Source organism: Pongo abelii, chromosome 1 (assembly GCF_028885655.2).
Source record: "Pongo abelii isolate AG06213 chromosome 1, NHGRI_mPonAbe1-v2.0_pri, whole genome shotgun sequence".
NCBI classification, from domain to species: domain Eukaryota; kingdom Metazoa; phylum Chordata; class Mammalia; order Primates; family Hominidae; genus Pongo; species Pongo abelii.
The window spans coordinates 163,368,751-163,387,313 of record NC_071985.2 but is presented as its reverse complement, the minus strand read 5'-3'; the positions used below and the strand labels follow the sequence as shown (position 1 = coordinate 163,387,313).

At 34.4% G+C, this 18,563-nt stretch overlaps 1 protein-coding gene across 11 annotated transcripts in view; it reads left to right on the top strand.

The window, feature by feature from the left end:
* Positions 1-18,563, top strand: part of LRRC7 (leucine rich repeat containing 7) — a 1,078,250-nt gene that overhangs the window by 677,849 nt on the left and 381,838 nt on the right. Inside the window, exon 3 of one of the 11 annotated variants that reach the window (XM_054533091.2) lies at positions 2,485-2,561. The exons of the other annotated variants lie outside the window; for them this stretch is intronic. Coding sequence (XP_054389066.1) covers position 2,561 — 1 coding nt within the window. The 5' untranslated portion in view covers positions 2,485-2,560. The remainder of the gene's footprint in view (positions 1-2,484; positions 2,562-18,563) is intronic. 11 annotated transcript variants of the gene reach the window in all.

The window sequence follows — 18,563 nt, the reverse complement described above, 5'->3', positions numbered from 1 at the left end:
ACTGTTTCCTTAATTTCCACCTACGTTTATGATCATTTCAGCTAAACCTTAGTTACTTGAATTACACAGAGTTGGAATCTGCATGGCATCTGGTATAAAACTGATCAAAGGGTTTGAAATCTGGGGAATAGAGATAGTTGTTTAACATTAATACAGACTTTTGCCCCAAATAAGAATTTCCAGTCACAAAATGTTAATCACAATAGCTGAATGCTTGTTGTGTATCAGACACCTAAAAGCTTTGCTTAGAAAATCTACCCAGTAATCTTGCTAATTCCTGGGACTCTCTTCTTCTCTCTCTTCTTATTCTGTCTCTTATTAATCCCAAAGCTAAACTCATCCAGCACCCTCATAACAAATATTTTGTACAATTTGCAAAAAGAATCATATGCAGAGAGGTATGTTATATGGACTGGCCACAGCCTTACACCAATTCACCTTGCTCTCCAGGCCTTCCCTCTTCCCAGAATGAGATTCTCCTTCTGCCACTCCCAGACACACTCAACTCCCCTGAGTTACTTCTTCTACACCAAGAGGACATACTGAGGAATTTTTCCAACAATATCTAGCCTCCCTCTAGGAGGAAATTTCTTACCAACAAAAATTTGTCCAGTTTAATACATAAGCAATATTTATCAAAATTTTTAAAAGTATGAAGTGCTTATGCTCTACAATATACCATCCCTGAAATTTGTTGAAATGCAAAGATAAATCATGGAGGAAAACAGCTTATGAAAAAGTTACAGTTTAGTCATTTGATGTGATGAAACATAAATAATTAGAATCTATTAAAGAGTGTTATGAGAGGAAATGAGAAATGGCAATTTAGAGGACAGTGAAAGGTTACATACAATTGAAAGGAATCAGGAAAGGCTTCCTGGAAGAGGAAGCTCGTTATTTGGACTTTGATGAGAGTGATGAAACCACAGGCAGAAATCAGTAGAAGGGCAGTCCTAGCGGGAGGAACCACATGAACAAAGATGTAGTGGGGGCCAGGGTGGGGGAGATTCCACCAGGTATTTCAGGCTTCCTGGTTCATAAAGTATGTATTGAAAAACTGCTGTGGGTAAAGTCAGGGGCAGAGAATCACTTTTTAACTTGAATACCAAAGTTAGGAATCTGATTTTTTTTTTTTAATTCTGTGAACAGTGGCAAGACCAGAAGGAGCATTTTTATCATGTTAAAACCATAATTTCTATCTCACTTTAATAATGCATTTATTATCAGGAAATTACTTCTGCCTAAACACACCATTTGCTAAGCTTTATTTATTCTAAGACTATGCATTTTGTGCAAATAAAGAATTGTATCAATTAAACATAATCTTCAGCATTTTATCTGCTATTTATGTATTGTCACTGTAGCCTTTATTTTCCAAAATATCCTTTAGAGTTCCAAATTCAAGAAAAGATTTTAGTATCTAAGTCATACTGTGTAAAATTACCTTGTTTAAGTAGATCTTGAAGTTTTTGGCCTTTGATTTCCTTTTTTAACTTTTTAATAGAACCATTGCACTAAGTAATAATGATAATGAATCCTCCCTTTATGACTCTTAAGACATACCAGTCCCTGCCTGACTCTGGACATGAACTAGATACTTCTCTGTCCCACTGATAAATGGAAATTCCCTATAGTCCTGACTTATACATTTCATGATTATATAGAGAGTCTTGGGTTTTATAGATATAGATATAAAGGCTCTATATTGAATATTCAAATTAATAAATTTAAAGTACATTTTCTTTTTTGTTTCCCATATCAACCATGGGATAATAAATGTATAGAAAGCAAATTGCAACACCAAGTTAATGTGTATATCTCCATCAGTCTTATGCAAGTCACTTTTCTAAAATACACTTAATTACAAATGCATTTGGAGATTTTGGGCTCAATTATTTTAGTTATAATATACTGAATACATTAAGCTATGACTGTATGCACATATAATAACTAACAATGTCAAAGCATTTAGTTTTGTTTTCATGATCACTGGGAATCACCAAATCAGTGTTTAAGGTATAACAGCAAGATATAAAATTTTATTGATTCAGAATAATTACAGGAGAAGGCAACTCTAACCTGTAGGAATCTAAATTATAAAATATTTTTTAAATTTTTTATAAATTCAAGATAAGAAAAAATACATTTTACATTTATTATTTAGTTACTAGAAATAAAATAGGCAAGAAGGAAAAGCACTATACAAAGCATTTTTGCTTATAGGTATCGAAGTGTTGCATTAAGGAAGAATGTTGGACAACAGTATCATCCTTTTATTCCACCCTGGATTTATATACCCACAGCTCTAATATTTAGTTGCAGTGTTTGTGGAATTATTCTTATAGGATATGTAACCTGACAATTAGGGAAGCATCTAATTAAGCTCTTCACATTCCATTCTTGCTTATTATGTTCATTTAGATGCATTTGTCAATTTATAATTGCAGTTAATTGAAATTTTTTAAATTTTCTTTTTTTTTAAAGGAGCCCGCTACATGAAAAAAAATGCAAGTCAAAGTGGTCACAACCTAGAAGTCTGCAGAGACAGGAATAACTAGCAAGTAGATACTATATTATTTTACTATGCTTAAGTATATAGAATTCAGTAGTGTTATGGGAATTTTACTCTATAATTACCAAATAGTCTTGTAATTTTTAATTTATACTTAGCAGTTTTCATGTTAACCTATATCACATCACAAAAATAATTAGGAAGAAACATGGTAACTATGAATCTCAGGAAACTCATTTTCTGTCAGTAATAATGAAATTACTTTTATAAGAAACATGAATTTAAATACTGTATCCTCTCTCAGGTCTTATTTTTAGAGCCCCTAATTCAATACTTATTCCTTCATAAAAAGAGTAAATAAATCTGCCTATGTCTTGTGACATATTTATCCACTATGTAAATGCATTGATTCCTCTCATAAGCCATTCATAAATATTATTTTATAATAATGCTTCTAAGAAATAAAGTGAAATTATATTCCTTTTTGAAGGTTACATTTCAAAAATTCAAGGTGATATCAAATGAAATCCAGGCACAAAGCGGGAGCTTTGCATTTAACAGTATTTCCTGACATTTTCAAGAAATGAAATAGGCGGTTCAATGATAAAAGCATGCAATGTTTAGATAAATGGATAAAAAATGAACTTAAGAATGTGGGAAGAGTAAATAAGATTATTTGAATAGCAAGAAGAATCTTTGAAAATCTCATTGCTCCATATTAAAGTGGTCAGAGTTGATTCTTTATCCACAAATGTATCTTGAAAATTGTAATAGAATCAGAAAATACTAAAACTAAAAGGATTTTAGAAAGTATTTACATAAATATTTCATTGGTACGGAGAAGGGAACTAAGTTTGCAATTAAAAACTGATTTTACATGTATATCTACATATATACATATATACATACTTTTTTCAAGATAGAACTTAATACAGCTAGTTCTTAATTTAATAGGACTTATTCAATAGTAATTATTAAAATATACATGCAAACAAAAATGTATACAAAATGATGGCAGTATCCATAATCAAAATTTTGTGCATAAATGTTTTATATTTAACATTTTATAGTAGTAGATATTTCTATAACCACAGAAAATGTGTAAAATTGTGTTTCAATTGCTTAGCAGTACAGATTCCAAAAAAATTATATAAACCAACAGAAGTTTCTTCCTTTTCAGTCTTCTTTGATGGCTTTATGAATGACAGGTAATGAATGATAAATACTTCACAGATAACTCTATCATATATTTATACAATTGGAACCACACATTTTGATAAGAAGAATACTAATCAATGACTCAATAGAGATGAAAAACATTTTTATAATGAAAATTATTAGTCCTTAGTGTATTTGATTTATAAAATTAGACTCTTCATCTTAGATTGCCATAAAGTGGCACACGCTTATCCTATGAGGGGGTGGAAAGGCAAGCACCTTCAAAATTCAAAGTTCAGTTGGGCCAACTTCGTACTGAAGGAGGGAAAATTGTAAAACTGTGTTTATAGATACCTTGGTAATAGTCAATATTAGCTTTAGCTGAGAAGGAACTCTAGAAGGCCATAATTTAAAAGATAGTGGAACATGAAAGAATGAAAGAAAGAAAGAAAAGAAAGAGAAAGAAAGAGGAGGGAGGGAAGGAGGGAGAGAAAGAGAAAGAAAGAAAGAGAGAGAGAGAAAGAAAGAAGAAAGAGAAAGAAAGAAAGAAAAAGAAAGAAAGAGGAGGGAGAGAAAGAAAAAGAGAGAAACAGAGAGTAGAAAGAGAAAGAAAAAGAAGAAAGGAGAGAAATGAAATAAGAAGAGAAAGAAAGAGGAGAGAAAAAGAAAGAGAAGAAAGAAAGAAAAGAAAAAGAAAGAAAGAAAGAAAGAAAGAAAGAAAGAAAGAAAGAAAGAAAAAGAAAGAAAGGAAAGAGAGAAAAAGAGAGAGAGAAAAGAAAGAAACATTTGGTAGCAGTATGAGACTAGACTGCAGGGAGTTTGGTGCTGGGAAACAGGGAAATCAATGGCTTGTTGTAAGCCAGGCTCAGGAATGTGGTAGAGATAGAGAAAAGAAGAAGAACTTGATTTGAAAGGAATGTCTTCTTTGCCAGATTCCACAGGAACTTCGTTTGTGATCTCATTATTTGAGACCTGGAACACTAAAAGAATAACAGTTAACTTCAATAGAGGATATTAAAACGGTAATTTTAGCTTGGAACGTAACATTCGTATGTCTCCTGCATAGCAAAATGGGGGATGATCACAGGGATAGTGAAAACATAGAACTGGAGCTCTGGGATTGGATAAAGCATGGGTTGATCTATTTGAATAGAGATGCTGATAGAAGCTGCCAGAATTTTATCGGGCAAAAAACATGTACTGAGTGAAAAGGAAACATTGCCACAGGTAGAACTTTTAGGATCATCAATGTTCAGTCATCAAAATTCTGTTCGAAGAAAGATGAATTAGCCATAGAAACTGATAGAAATAAGAGAAAAACTGACTTCTAGTGTCTTTGTTTTGTTAAAAGAAACCAAAGAAGCCAAGAGATTCAAAGATGGCAACAGTGTTAAATGCTCCTGAAAATTCTAGGAGAATGATTGAGGGAGAAAAAGCTTTTGAATATTGCAATTAGTCAGTAATTGGGAACCCCAACAGTGCTAATCCAACTTTCCATGCCAGATGGTTTTCGAATCCTCTTCAACAGCATCTTTATCTCTTTCCTATACCAACCCCAATGATTCATTTATGTTTTTCAGACTTATCTATGAGTAGTTTTATTTTTGTAAGTCAGATTTACTTATTCTCAGAATATCATTCAGGATATGGTTGTTATAAACACTTTAAGTCTCCCCATAATTTGAATAGCAAATTCAATTTAAAGTATGTTAGTTAAGGAAGTGTTATTCTTGGGTAATCCCATCAAATATGCATGACTTATTCCATCTAATAATCTCAAAAGCAATTTCCCACATTAGACTGACAAATATTCTATTTGCCTCAGAAATGATAATTTCAGTCAGTACTTGGCACAGACTAGGTACTCATAAGTAATTATTCAATGAATGAATGAATGAATGGATAAATGAATGAATGAATCAGTTCTTTCCTCTCTTTGGATCATTCCCACATTCTTTTTAAGTACTCCTATATCATCTACTTGCAGAAAATACACTCAGAATTATCTGTTTTCTAATCCTTAAATAAACAAATAGGACTAAGAAGAAAATGAGATTACATAACACTTTCATGTGAGATTTTCCACCTGATTCTCATTAGCTCTATTTTTATTTTTCTTGACCTAGCATTATAGACTTAATTTTCATAATTGTAATCAGAGCATAATAACCACTAAATCTTTTTAAACTGTTTATATTTAGAAAGATTACTCTTAAATCTTTGTATTGCATTATTTCTTTTTCTGTCTACAGTAAAAAATGGCTTTATTGTTTTATTTCAGGTGATATAAATAATTCATGCTTATTGTAAAAACCTCAAACAATACAAAAAAGTATGATGAAGAATGTAAAAATCGCTTTAAAAATCACTCAAAAGATAACCACAATTAACATTTACATTATTTATGGATTGATCACTTTATCATTATAAAATGTTACTTTTTCTCTCTAATAATGCCTTTTGCTTTAAAATCTATTCTTTCTGTTTTTAGTACAAACACTGCCAACTTACATTTGGTTAATATTTGCATGGCTTTTCTTTGTGCACCCTTCTTTCAACCTTCTGGTTCTTATATTTATGATCTCTTGTAAGCATCTTATAGTAGCCTTTATCTAAAAATCCTAATCTGATAGTATTGATATTTACTTGGGTTATGTAGTCCATTTACATTTATATTTATTAAAATAAACTTGGGTTTATATCTATCATGTTACTATTTATTTTCTCTTTAACTTACCTACTTATATTTTTTTCTCTCCTTTATTAATTTCTTTTGGATTTTGGAAATAAACAGATACTTCTTGTTATTCCATTTTTAATTTATTAATTTATTAGATACACATTCTTATACTGTTCTTATAGTGGTTACTCTAGAGATTTCACATTCATCTTCAACTTTTACAGTCTAACATGAATAATTACTACTAGCAATTCCCTGATATTGCTAGAATCTTAGAAAATTTTAACTCCATCTTGTGCCATTATGAAGACATTTTTCACAGTTTAAGGATTACTTAGAACATTTCTATTCGTGTTTACATAGTTAATATCCATTTATATTTACCTGCACGTTTACTTTTCCATTGTCATTCATTTCTCTTGCATATCTGTGTTTCCATCTGAACATATTCTCCTTGTGTCTGAAGGAGTCATTTTAGGATTTCTTTTAGTGCTGGCATCCTGGAAATACATTTTCTGTTTTTATTTCTCTGGAAATTCTTTATTGTATCTATGTTTCTAAACCTTATATTTGCTGATTATAGAATTTCTTTCAGCACCAAAGATTACATTCCATTGTCTTCTAGCTTTCATCCTTTCTGTTAGGAACAGTCATTAATCTTATTGTTGCTCCTTTGACGCTTATTGGTTTTATTGTTTAAATAATGTTTAAATATTTTTTAATTTTTTTACTTATGATAAAATACTCATAAAAGTTACCATGTAACCACTTTAAGCGTACAGTTCAGTGACATTAACTACATTCAGATTGTTTTGCAACCATCACCACCATCCATCTCCAGAACTCTTCAGAATAATCATGGAAATCTTTATACGTCAACTAGTACAGACTAATGTATCCTTTCTTTTCTTTCACTCAGAATTCTTTTTATTTGAAAAAACATAGACTTTATTTTTACAGCAGTATTAGATTAATTACAAAACTTGAGCAGAAAGTACAGAGCATTCCCATTCGCCATCTATCCCCACACATTTACAGCCTCCCTCACTATCGACATCCCACACAAGAGTGTTATATTTGTTATAATCGATGAACCTGCATTACCATATAGTTATTACTCAAACTCTGTAGTTTACATTAGGCTTTTCTCCTGGTGTTGTATATTCTATGGGTTTGGACAAACATATAATCTATTATATCCACAATTATAGTATAATATGGAATAGTTTCACTGCCCTAAAACTCCTCTGTGCTCCATCCTCCCTAATCTCTGCCAACCACTGATTTTTTTTCTGTCTCCATAATTTTGTCATCTCCAGAATGTCATTTAATTGGAATCAAACAGTGTGTAGTTTTTTCAGATTGGCCTTTTTCACTTAATAATATGCATTTAGGTTTTCTTCATGTCCTTTCATTGACTGATAGCTCATTTCTCTTTAGCACTGAATAATATGCCATTGTATAATATATCACAATTCATTCATAAAGTATTCTCTTTAATGGCTGCATTCTATTTTATATCTCGATAATTTTTATTAAAAATCTCTTAATTAGGGATAATTTACTATTCTGTTTTCAATTTTTTGCCATGTAAAATAATGGTATGTGAGCCAAATTGAATCTATCATTATTTACTTACATTTCTCAAAGGATATATACATCCTTAGGTACAGACTTATTGAGAAACAGGTACTTTAAGAAAATTATTATTTTTAAAAGTATTTTATTATGTAAAAATATACACAAAATACAATTTACCATTTAACCTTTTTTTAAGTGTATACTTCAGTGGCATTAAGTACATTCACACTGTCATGCAAAAAAATCATCTTTAATATCAATGGGTAACAGCTCATGTGATTCAAAAATCAGAAGCTTCTAAATGAAAAACTGAAAATAGTCTCTCCCAACTCTATCCCTAGCCAATTTCTGTCTCTAGAGAGAATTAACTGGCATTATCAGCTTCTTACATAAATTTCCAGAAATAGTTTTCACATATGTAAGCCTATGTACACATATATATTTTTTTCTCCTTTTCCATAGAAATTGTAGCATATTTAGACACTGTTCAATGACTTTTTTACTTAATAGAAAATACTAGAGATAATTTCATATATGCTCACAGAAAAACTTTCTAATTTTATTTTTTGACAGCTCCTTACTGTCGTACATTGTATTGATTTATTTTGTAACCAGTCTTTTGCTATCATGAACATAGCTGCTCTAAATGAGCATATGCAAGACTGTTTTGCATCTATGTAAGCATATCTAGAAGAAATAAAATTGCTATATACAATGGTATGCCTTTTTGTAATTTTGCTAGATTTTATAATGTTGCCTTGCATAGAGCTTCTTCCAAATTTTTGCCATTATCCATCATGTAGTGAATAAGGCTTTCTAAATTTAATAGATGGATAATGCACTCAAAAGCTATGATGGTTTACATTTCCACAGGATTATATATTTAATATCCTTTGCCCACATTGCTACCCAGAAGTTGGGTGTGATCACTTTTCTCATTTTTCTCATTCTGCCAGGCATAAAGTAATATCTGAATTACTTCAAGTTGCATTTTTCTATTAGAGAGATTCAGCATTGTTTCATATGTGTATTAGTCATATACTCTTCTATAAACTGTATATTGATATTCTTTGACTATTTTTTATTGTTGCTTTTTTCTTATCACTTTGTAACTACCCTTTGTATGCAATATATACCATATATGGTATACACCATACTGTTTGTATGTGATATATACACATACATACACTCTTTGTATGTAATATATATGCATTTTCTTTCAAATGCATTGCAAATATTTTCCCCAGCTTAAAATTTGATTTTTATGTTAGTTTTTTGCCATTTTTATGTTAGTTTTTACCATCATTTTTAAAGGTATATGTGGTAAAAGACATCTTTTGTTTTTGTAATGGAATTAACTATTTAATTCTATTATATGTGGTTCTTCTATATATAATTTATATTGGTATTTAATTCTCTCGAAGCAGTTAGGTAATTCTTATAGATATTAATGACAGGATGTCTGTCTTCCTAAATTATTTAATTATTTTTATTTTGACCCACCTATGATTGTGAAAAAGTTCACTTTTACAATTAGGGAACATTTAACATCTACTAGGAAATGCATAGATGACTTCGTACGTTTTTTTACGGCTATCCTGAGAAAGTCATTTCCTAGATAAGAGATGTCAATAAACGGAAAGCAGCACAACTTCACTTGAGACTTAACATATTAAGAGAAAAAATTGTCTCAAAATACCAAAAATGGGAAAGGCATACAGCTGATTTTTTTATCATTCGGACAGTAAATAAGTTGCCAGAAGTCCTTCTGAGTTCTTTCTTGTTTTCCTTTGTGTTTTACTGGACAGTTGTCAGAAATTATTAATAAGAGAATTTGGAAATTAAAACTTTCATTCTCATGACTATTCATTTCATATGATATTTAGAGACCCTTCTATTTTTTACAAGTTACAGTGGTAGAAAAAGTATCTTAGTCCTTTTGGGTTGTTATAACAAAATGTCATAGACTGAGTGACTTATAAACAATCAACATTTATTTCTTACAGTTCTGGAGACTGAGAAGTTCAAGATCAAAGTGCCAGCAGATTCAGTGTCTAATGAGGTCCCCTTCTTCATCAGCAGCTGTGCTCTCACTGTAACCTCACATGGTAGAAGAAGCAAGGGAGTCTCTGGGTTCGTTTTTATACAGACATTAATCCCATTTATGAGAGTTCTGCTGTCATGAATTCAATACCTCCCAAAGGCCCCTTCTCCTAATACTTTACTTTAGAGGATAAAATTTCAACATATAAATTTTGGGGATGAAAACATTCCATTCATTGCAAGTAGGACTCAAGGCTAGCAAAGACACAGAAGTCAAGGAAGCAGTGGTTAAAACCACATGTTCTAGAGTTGAATTGTCTAGTTTAAAATCTAGCACTATCTTCTATGACTGTTTAAAATTGAGCACATTCCTTCATTTTTCATTGCTTCTTTTTCCTCATCTGTGAAAAAAATGGATATAATTATACTCATCTCTTAATACTGTCTAAGTGTTGGGAATAAAGCAGCAAACAAAACTGATAAAACTTGTGCCTTTCAGGAGAATCGCTTGAACCCAGCAGGTGGAGGTTGCAGTGAGCCAAGATCACGCCACTGCACTCCAGACTGGGTGACAGAACGAGACTCCATCTCAAAAAACACATGAAAACCTATGCCTTTGTGAGTGAGTTATTTGGGGCTATTCAAATGGAATATAAATGTGAGAGCAGTTTGAGAGATGGATTAGAATAGCAAGCAACAGGACACATAGCACATAACATTCAATAAACATTGCTTATGATAATTATTTGAGAATCAAGAAATATAAATCAAATTAGACAAATTTATTTTTGAAAAGAATTTCTTGCTCACAAATTGTAAAGAAGAATAAAATATGATAAATTATACAAAAAACTGACAAATTTATGCTTTTTTAACACTAGGATTTATTTATGCAACTGACGTTTATTGGGCATCTGTTACCTGCTGAGTACTATTCTAGGTGCTGGAAATCTAGCAGTAAATGAGATGAGAAGTCACAGAGACTTATACTTGTGGATGGTAGAGAAACTCCAGAAAATTATACAATTGTGTGGTTATTGAATTTTTTTAAATAAATCATTTCACTGTACTATAGGAACTTGCTATTATAGGATAAATCCTTTTCAACTTTTACTATAAATAATTAGACATTTATTTGGTTCATATATTTAGTTTTCTTAAAGTGTGATAAGCTTATACTATTACAAATACAGTTACCCTTGAACAATGTAAGGGTTTGGGGCACCAATCCTCCCAAGCAATCACAAAACCAAATATAACTTTTGACTCCACAAACGCTTAACTACTAATACCCGCTGTTTACTGGACAATTAATATATATATATATGTTTTATATATATGTATATTAGAGAGTATATTAGACACTGTATTCTTATATGACCAGAAAAAAGACAATGTTATTTAAAAAATCATGAAGAAGAGAAAAATATATATACTGTTCATTAAGTCAAAGTGGATCATCATAAAGGTCTTCATCCTTGTCTTCACATTGAGTAGGGGGAGGAGGAGGAAGAGAAGAGGTTGCTCTTTCCATCTCAGAGGTGGCAAAGGTGGAAGAAAATCCATGTTTAAGTGGGCCCATACAATTCAAACCTGTGTTGTTCAAGGGTCAACTGTATTAACTCCAAACAACTTCAAATGCATATCCTACTGAAAGTATATCAGTCATTCTGTTAGGAAGCCAAAGAGAAATTTTAAATAATATAATATTGTCCATGAAGAATAACCTAAAATTGAAAACCAATTGTTACAGGTTAGAGGTGGCATTTATATGGGCAGAAATTGAAAATCTAAAGAATGAAATTGACGACAAGATTCTTCAGATTCTGTATAGGTATGAAATGTCAACATACACTCAAGGTGCCTAAACGTTTTTAATATGATTAGAGGAAGTTATTGGAACTCTGGGGTGAGCCAGAAATAGTCAACACAGAAAAGAGTGATTGGAGGCAAGAAGGGAACTTGTCAAACTGTGCTTGTCTCTAAAGGCCATGATGGCCAGAGAGAGAGACTACAACCAGCTTCACACTCCAGGCTCCTGTCCAGACCTGTGCTGCTCTGGGGAGCCCTGCATGACCCAGCAGCTTGGTTTCTGTGCCCTGAGCGTTCTGATACCAGGAAATCAAGTTTTGATGCTGCCATGTCTGTTTGACTATATTTCTAAATCATCTGTGCTGAACAAAGGGCCTGGACCCTACCTGTAGCCTAGACAGCACTCTCTAGCTGGAATTGACTAACTGAGTTTAGTTGTTTAAACTAAAGCTGTGACCATTAACCTAGAGAAATATGGAACAGCAGAAGAGAGTAAAATTCACATTTATTGAGTCATTTCAATGTAGTCAAAATACATTCATACACACATTTTCTTACTTAGCCTTCATATTATCTCTGTAAGTAATATGAGAAACTGAGATGTAGAGAAGTTACATAAGTGGCTTTTTGACAGTTACCCTGGTTACTAAAGGGAAAATCATTGCAGTCTATTTCTATATGACTTGAAGGGCCATTCTATTTCTACTGTATTGCCAGGAGGAAAGAGTTTCCTTGAGAGAAATTGGATGAAGAAGTTATCATAAAATTTTATCACCATAATAAACCTCTATAGAGTTATAGCCTTATTAGATAGAAATGTAGATTCCTTAAAACAACAACAATGGAACAATGACAATAGTTGTATTGATGTCATTAAATATGGCACCTCTGGTCATAGTGTAAAGGGTAGATTGAGGGAGATTATGGCAGAAGGTAGAGAGAATGGCTACCAGGAACAGTCATTGCATATCCAGGTAGCAATACTAAGTGGGTAAGTGGGTTTCTGAAATGAAGAACAGAGATCTGGGCTAAAGATGTGGATTCAGGAGATTTTACCATGAAGATCAGAACTAAAGCCGAGGGTATAAATGAGGTTGACCAAGAAAAGCAAGAAGCAAGGTAAGAAGACAATAGAAAACAAAACTTGCCTTTAAATTTCTTTAAAATTTGAAGATGTAAGAGGGCCAGAGTCAATTATGTCCACAGAAGAAAGAAAAGAATACCAAGGAAAAAATAACAGAATTAAATAAAAACCTGCAAAGAAAAGAAAGTCTGAGTTCATAGAATCTGGTGGTTAAGATATTTGGGGACCTGCAGGAGAACTTTATAACCATGTAGGTTAAGCTACTGAGTGTATCTTAAGTCAGATTCCTTGGAAACAGACTCCAAGGTAAAAATTTGTGTGCAGGAGAATTATTGGGTAGTTCTGGGTAGAGAGAGAATTTGACCTACACTGAGGGTTGCAACGCATGCCTCAATGGAACCTAAGGGTAGCACTGGAGCTGGGAAAGCCCTTCAGTATTGTGCCAAAATGAGGCAAGGCAGCTGGACTTTCAAACCAGCCTCAGTCATTGGAGGGATGTATCCTGGATGAGGTAATTCCCTTCAGTCAAGGGCAGGGCCCAGAGAGGGATGCACTGGTGAGCCATTAGTGGCCAACCTTCTGGCAGCTGGGAGAATGAATGATTCCATCCTGCAAGGGATCTGGGATGGTCAGCACCTCACAGCTTCCGAGGAGAGAATGAAGAAAATGAATGTGAAGAATGCTTTGCTGTAAGGTGTTTTTATAATTATAGCCACTAATTCTCTCTTCCAAATTTTCCCCGCCATCATCTTTTTGCCGATCTGACTCCTTTACTGACAGATTTTCTTCTTAGATAGCTACTTCTTTTACTTATATGTCCTGCAATTAAGTAGCTGTCTTTTCTTTCACTGTTTCACTGAGTTGTCACTAGTACCATAGGGGACAATACAAGTCTAAGTGGATTCCTATAGCCACGCCCATTAATAATTATGTGCAAAATTACCATACTTTACAGAATTGCTTTTTCTAGATCAATTTTCATTAGAAAGGAGACTTTCTATGTGAGCTGTAAGTTGAGGAATTTAGAAACTATAAACCAAAACTTGATGTATTATTTGAAGGCTCTGACTGTATTGAAGAGTCTGGTTTTACATATTTTCTGTGGGACTTTACATTTCCTTAGAAGGAGACACTAAATAAATAGGCTACAATTATAACTATGAAATCTTACCATAATCTTATGTTCATAAATATAGAAAAAGATTAAATCAAAACTGTTAATCATTTTGGCAATTATTAATTTATGGAAGCTCTGAGTGTGAGGATGGTGTAAAAATAGTTCCCAGGAGGGATTTGAATCAACATGAACTTATATCCTCATGTCAACCATTTTTATCACCCTGTGTCTTTCCATTCCCTGCAGGTGCTTAATACAATATCCAGCTGTCTCTGGCAGTCACCTGAGATGTGTATTTACTGGCAGTTTTATTACTTTTTTCGGAATATATAGTACCATAGATTTATTTCTCTTTTTAATGTGTTGATAGAAGAATAGTTTAATATTTAAGACGTACTAGTGACAGGTTTTTTGGAAAGTATAAACTTCTAGTCTACTAAACTCGATTTAACCAAAAACAACCCCTACTCACACCCTCCCCATTAAAAAAAATGGGAATCATGTAACATCTTTACTTAGATCTAACTAGAAACTGTTTGAAATGGGCAGATTTGTTCTTGCTTTGAAAATACCATATAAACAACAAGAAAAGTCAGTCCCATCTGTCAAATTGCCTGGAGAATGCATTTAACAAGGAATGAAGCTACATTAAAGGCCATAAAATATGCAGCAAGGGAAGGAAGGATAAAGCTATCCTGCAGTTCATTGGCTTCACCTACTGTGCAGTGTACTCCTTGTGAACAAGACAGATTAGATAGTTATTGCTACATCAAAATATCTGCCATTGTGGAGAGTAAGAGAATTGGAAAAAGAAAAAGGGACTCCAAATGCCAGCTCTTTCTATGATCATGAGCCGAGGAAATGTGAAAATTAATTACATTTTCTTTCATTTTATGAAATTGGATCAACTTTTCCTAATAGAGAATAGAACTTATTTGCAATAAAGTAAGCTTCAACTTCATTCATACTGTTACCCATTTGGCAATTGAAAGAAGTGAACTTAAAGTTTTGCAGCTGAGCCTAAAGGAAAAGGAATAAATTGCTGAAGAGTGTGCACATAAGCTGGATAATGGCAATAGTATTGTATTAATCCATTCTCACACTGCTAATGAAGACATACCTGAGACTGGGTAATTTATAAAGGAAAGAGCTTTAAATAACTCACAGTTCAGCATGTCTGGGGAGGCCTCAGAAAACTTACAGTCATGGCAGAAGGGGAAGTAAACGTGTCCTTCTTCACATGGCAGCAGCAAGGGGAAGTGCTGAGTGAAAGGCAGGGAAAGCCCCTTATAAAACCATCAGATCTCATGAAAACTCACTCACTGTCACAAGAGCAGCACAAGGGGGTAACCGCCCCCATGATTCCATTACCTCCCACTAGGTCCCTTCCAAAACGTGGGGATTATGGGAACTAAAATGCAATGTGAGATTTGGGTGGGGACACAGCCAAACCATATCATTCCACCCCTGGCCTCTTCCAAATCTCATGTCCTCACAATTCAAAACACAATCATGTCTTTCCAGCAGTCCCCCAGTGTCTTCACTCATTCCAGCATTAACTCAGAAGTCCAAGTCCAAAGTCTAATCTGAGACAAGGCAAGTCCCTTATATCTGTGAGCCTGTAAAATCAAAAGCAACTTAGTTACCTCCTAGATACAATGGGGATACAGGTATTATGTAAATATACCCATTCCAAATGGGAGAAGTTGGCCAAAACAAAGGAGCCACAGGCCCCATGCAAGTCCAAAATCAAGCAGGGATGTCAAATCTTAAAGTTCCAAAATTATCTTCTTTGACTCTATGTCTCACATCTAGGTCAGGCTGATGATGCAAGAGATAGGCTCCCATAGTCTTTGGCAGCCCTGCCCCTGTGGCTTTGCAGGTACAGCCCCCCTCCAGGCTGCTTTTATGGGCTGGCATTCGGTGCCTGTGGCTTTTCCAGGCACACGGTACAAGCTATCAGTGGATCTACCATTCCAGGGTCTGGAGGACAGTGGCCCACTTCTCACAGCTCCTCTAGGAAGTGCCCCAGCAGGGACTCTGTGAGGGGGTTCCAAGCCCTCATTTCCCTTCTGTACTGCCCTAGCAGAAGTTCTCCATGAGGGCTCTGCCCCTGCAGCACAATTCTGCCTGGACATCTAGGCCTTTTCAGACATCCTCTGAAATCTAGGCGGAGGTTCCCAAACCTCAATTCTTGACTTCTAGGCACTTGCAGGCTCAATACCACATGTAATCTACCAAGGCTTGGAGCTTGCATTCTCTGAAACAATGGCCCAAGCTGTACCTTGGCCCCTTTTAGCCAAGGCTAGAGCAGCTGGGGCGCAGGGCACCAAGTCCTGAGGCTGCACACAGCAGGGGGCCCTTAACCTGGCCCAAGAAACCATTTTTCCCTCCTAGGCCTCCAGGCCTGTGACAAGAGCAGCTGCCATGAGGGTCTCTGACATCCCTGGAGACATTTTCCCCATTGTCTTGGTGATTAGTATTTGGCATCTGGTTACTTACGTAAATTTCTGCAGTGGGCTTGAATGTCTTTCCAGAAAATGGGTTTTTCTTTTTTACAGCATTGTCAGGCTGCAAATTTTTTAAACTTTTATTCGCTGCTTCATCTTGAGTGCTTTGCTGCATAGAAATTTCTTCTGTCAGATGCCCTGAATCATCCCTCTCAAGTTCAAAGTTCCACAGATCTAAAGTGCAGGGGCGAAATGCCACCAGTCTCTTTGCTTAGCAAGAGTAACTTTTACTCCAGTTCCCAAGTTCCTCATCTCCATCTGAGACCACCTCATCCTGCACTTTATTGTCCATATCACTATTAACATTTTGGTCCAAGCCATTCAACTTTCTAGGAAACTCCAAACTTTCCCACATCTTCCTGTCTTCTGAGTCCTCCAAGTCTCTAGGAAGTTCCAAACTTTTCCACATTTTCCTATCTTCTTCTGAACCCTTCAAACTGTCCCAGCCTCTGCCTATTACCAGTTCCAAAGTAGCTTCCACATTTTCAGCTGTCTTTAGAGCAGTGCCCCACTACCTGGTGCCAATTTATTGTATTAGTCTGTTCTTATACTACTAATAAAGATATACCTGAGACTGGGTAATTTATAAAGGAAAGAGCTTTAATTGACTCACAATTCAGGCCTCAGGAGGCCTCAGAAAACTTGCAATCATAGCAGAAGGGGAATCAAGCATATCTATCTTCACATGGCGGCAGCAAGAAGTGCCGAGAAAAAGGGGAAAAAGCTCCTTATAAAACCATGAGATCTCGGCCGGGTGCAGTGGCTCACACCTGTAATCTCAGCACTTTGGGAGGCTAAGGCGAGCAGATCATGAAGTCAGGAGATCGAGACCATCTTATGCTAATACAGTGAAACCCCGTCTCTACTAAAAATACAAAAAAAATAGCCAGATGTGGTGGCGGGTGCCTGTAGTCCCAGCTACTTGGGAGGCTGAGGCTGGAGAATGGTGTGAACCTGGGAGGCTGAGCTTGCAGTGAGCCAAGATTGTGCCACTGCACTCCAGCAAGACTCCGTTCCCCCCACCCCCCCAAAAAAACCATGAGACCTCATGAGAACTCACTCACTATTACAAGAACAGCAGCATGTGGGTAACTGCCCCCATGATTCAATTACCTCCCACCAGGTTCCTCCCACAATATGTGGGGATTATGGGAACTACAATTCAAGATAAGATTTGGGTGGAGATATAGCCCAACCATATCAAGTATAAACTTACTATTGTTTTACCAAAATGTGGAAGAAACACAAGAAAATGTGCTTATTTGGAGGATGCTAACAGGAAATAAACTGTTCCTAACTTAGCCCTCTGAAAAAGAGAATGATAAATGTATTTAGACATCCTCTTCAAAGGTAGCTTTTTGTTTGCATTGTATATTTGAAAGGTGTTCACTTTGCTATTACAGAACCAATTTGAAAAACATTATCTGGGACAAAATGTTCAATGTCCAACATATTAAAAGGGGTCTCCATATATGAATGTTAGCAAATCTATACAAGGATTCTCTATTGATGAATTTTGAAAGAGGGAGAATATCATTAGATGTTCTGGGCAGTTTATAAGCACTTATGAAATAGGAGCTACACTATTACAAGATCTTGCTTATTATTAGTGAGAAGTTATTTGGGTACTTCCAAGTAAAATGTGAAAATGTCCTCTCTACTGTCCCTAAATTTTCTCCTTATAGAACAAAAATAACATGTTTATTGCTAACTAGTTAATATATTGAAAACACTAGACAAAGTGTTTTGCTTGATTTCTTTTATACTAATGGAACGATTATTTGAGCCATTCAGTGCCTAGAAAATGAAACAAAAAAGGAAAACAGTCTCTCAATTTAAAAAAGTATTATATGTTACAAAAGTAATTCCAATTTAGTAGTTATAATAATTAGCTAGTTTTTTAAATACTGAGTTTATTTAAAAATGTCTGGAAGATAACTTCAAGAAAAAGCTAAGTTTTTTTAAATAAAGGAAATATTTAATACTAGGGCAAAAAAATATTTTTTAAAGATTGTTTAGAATTTTTTAAAGTTCAATAGATTTATACAATCTAATGAAAAATAAGA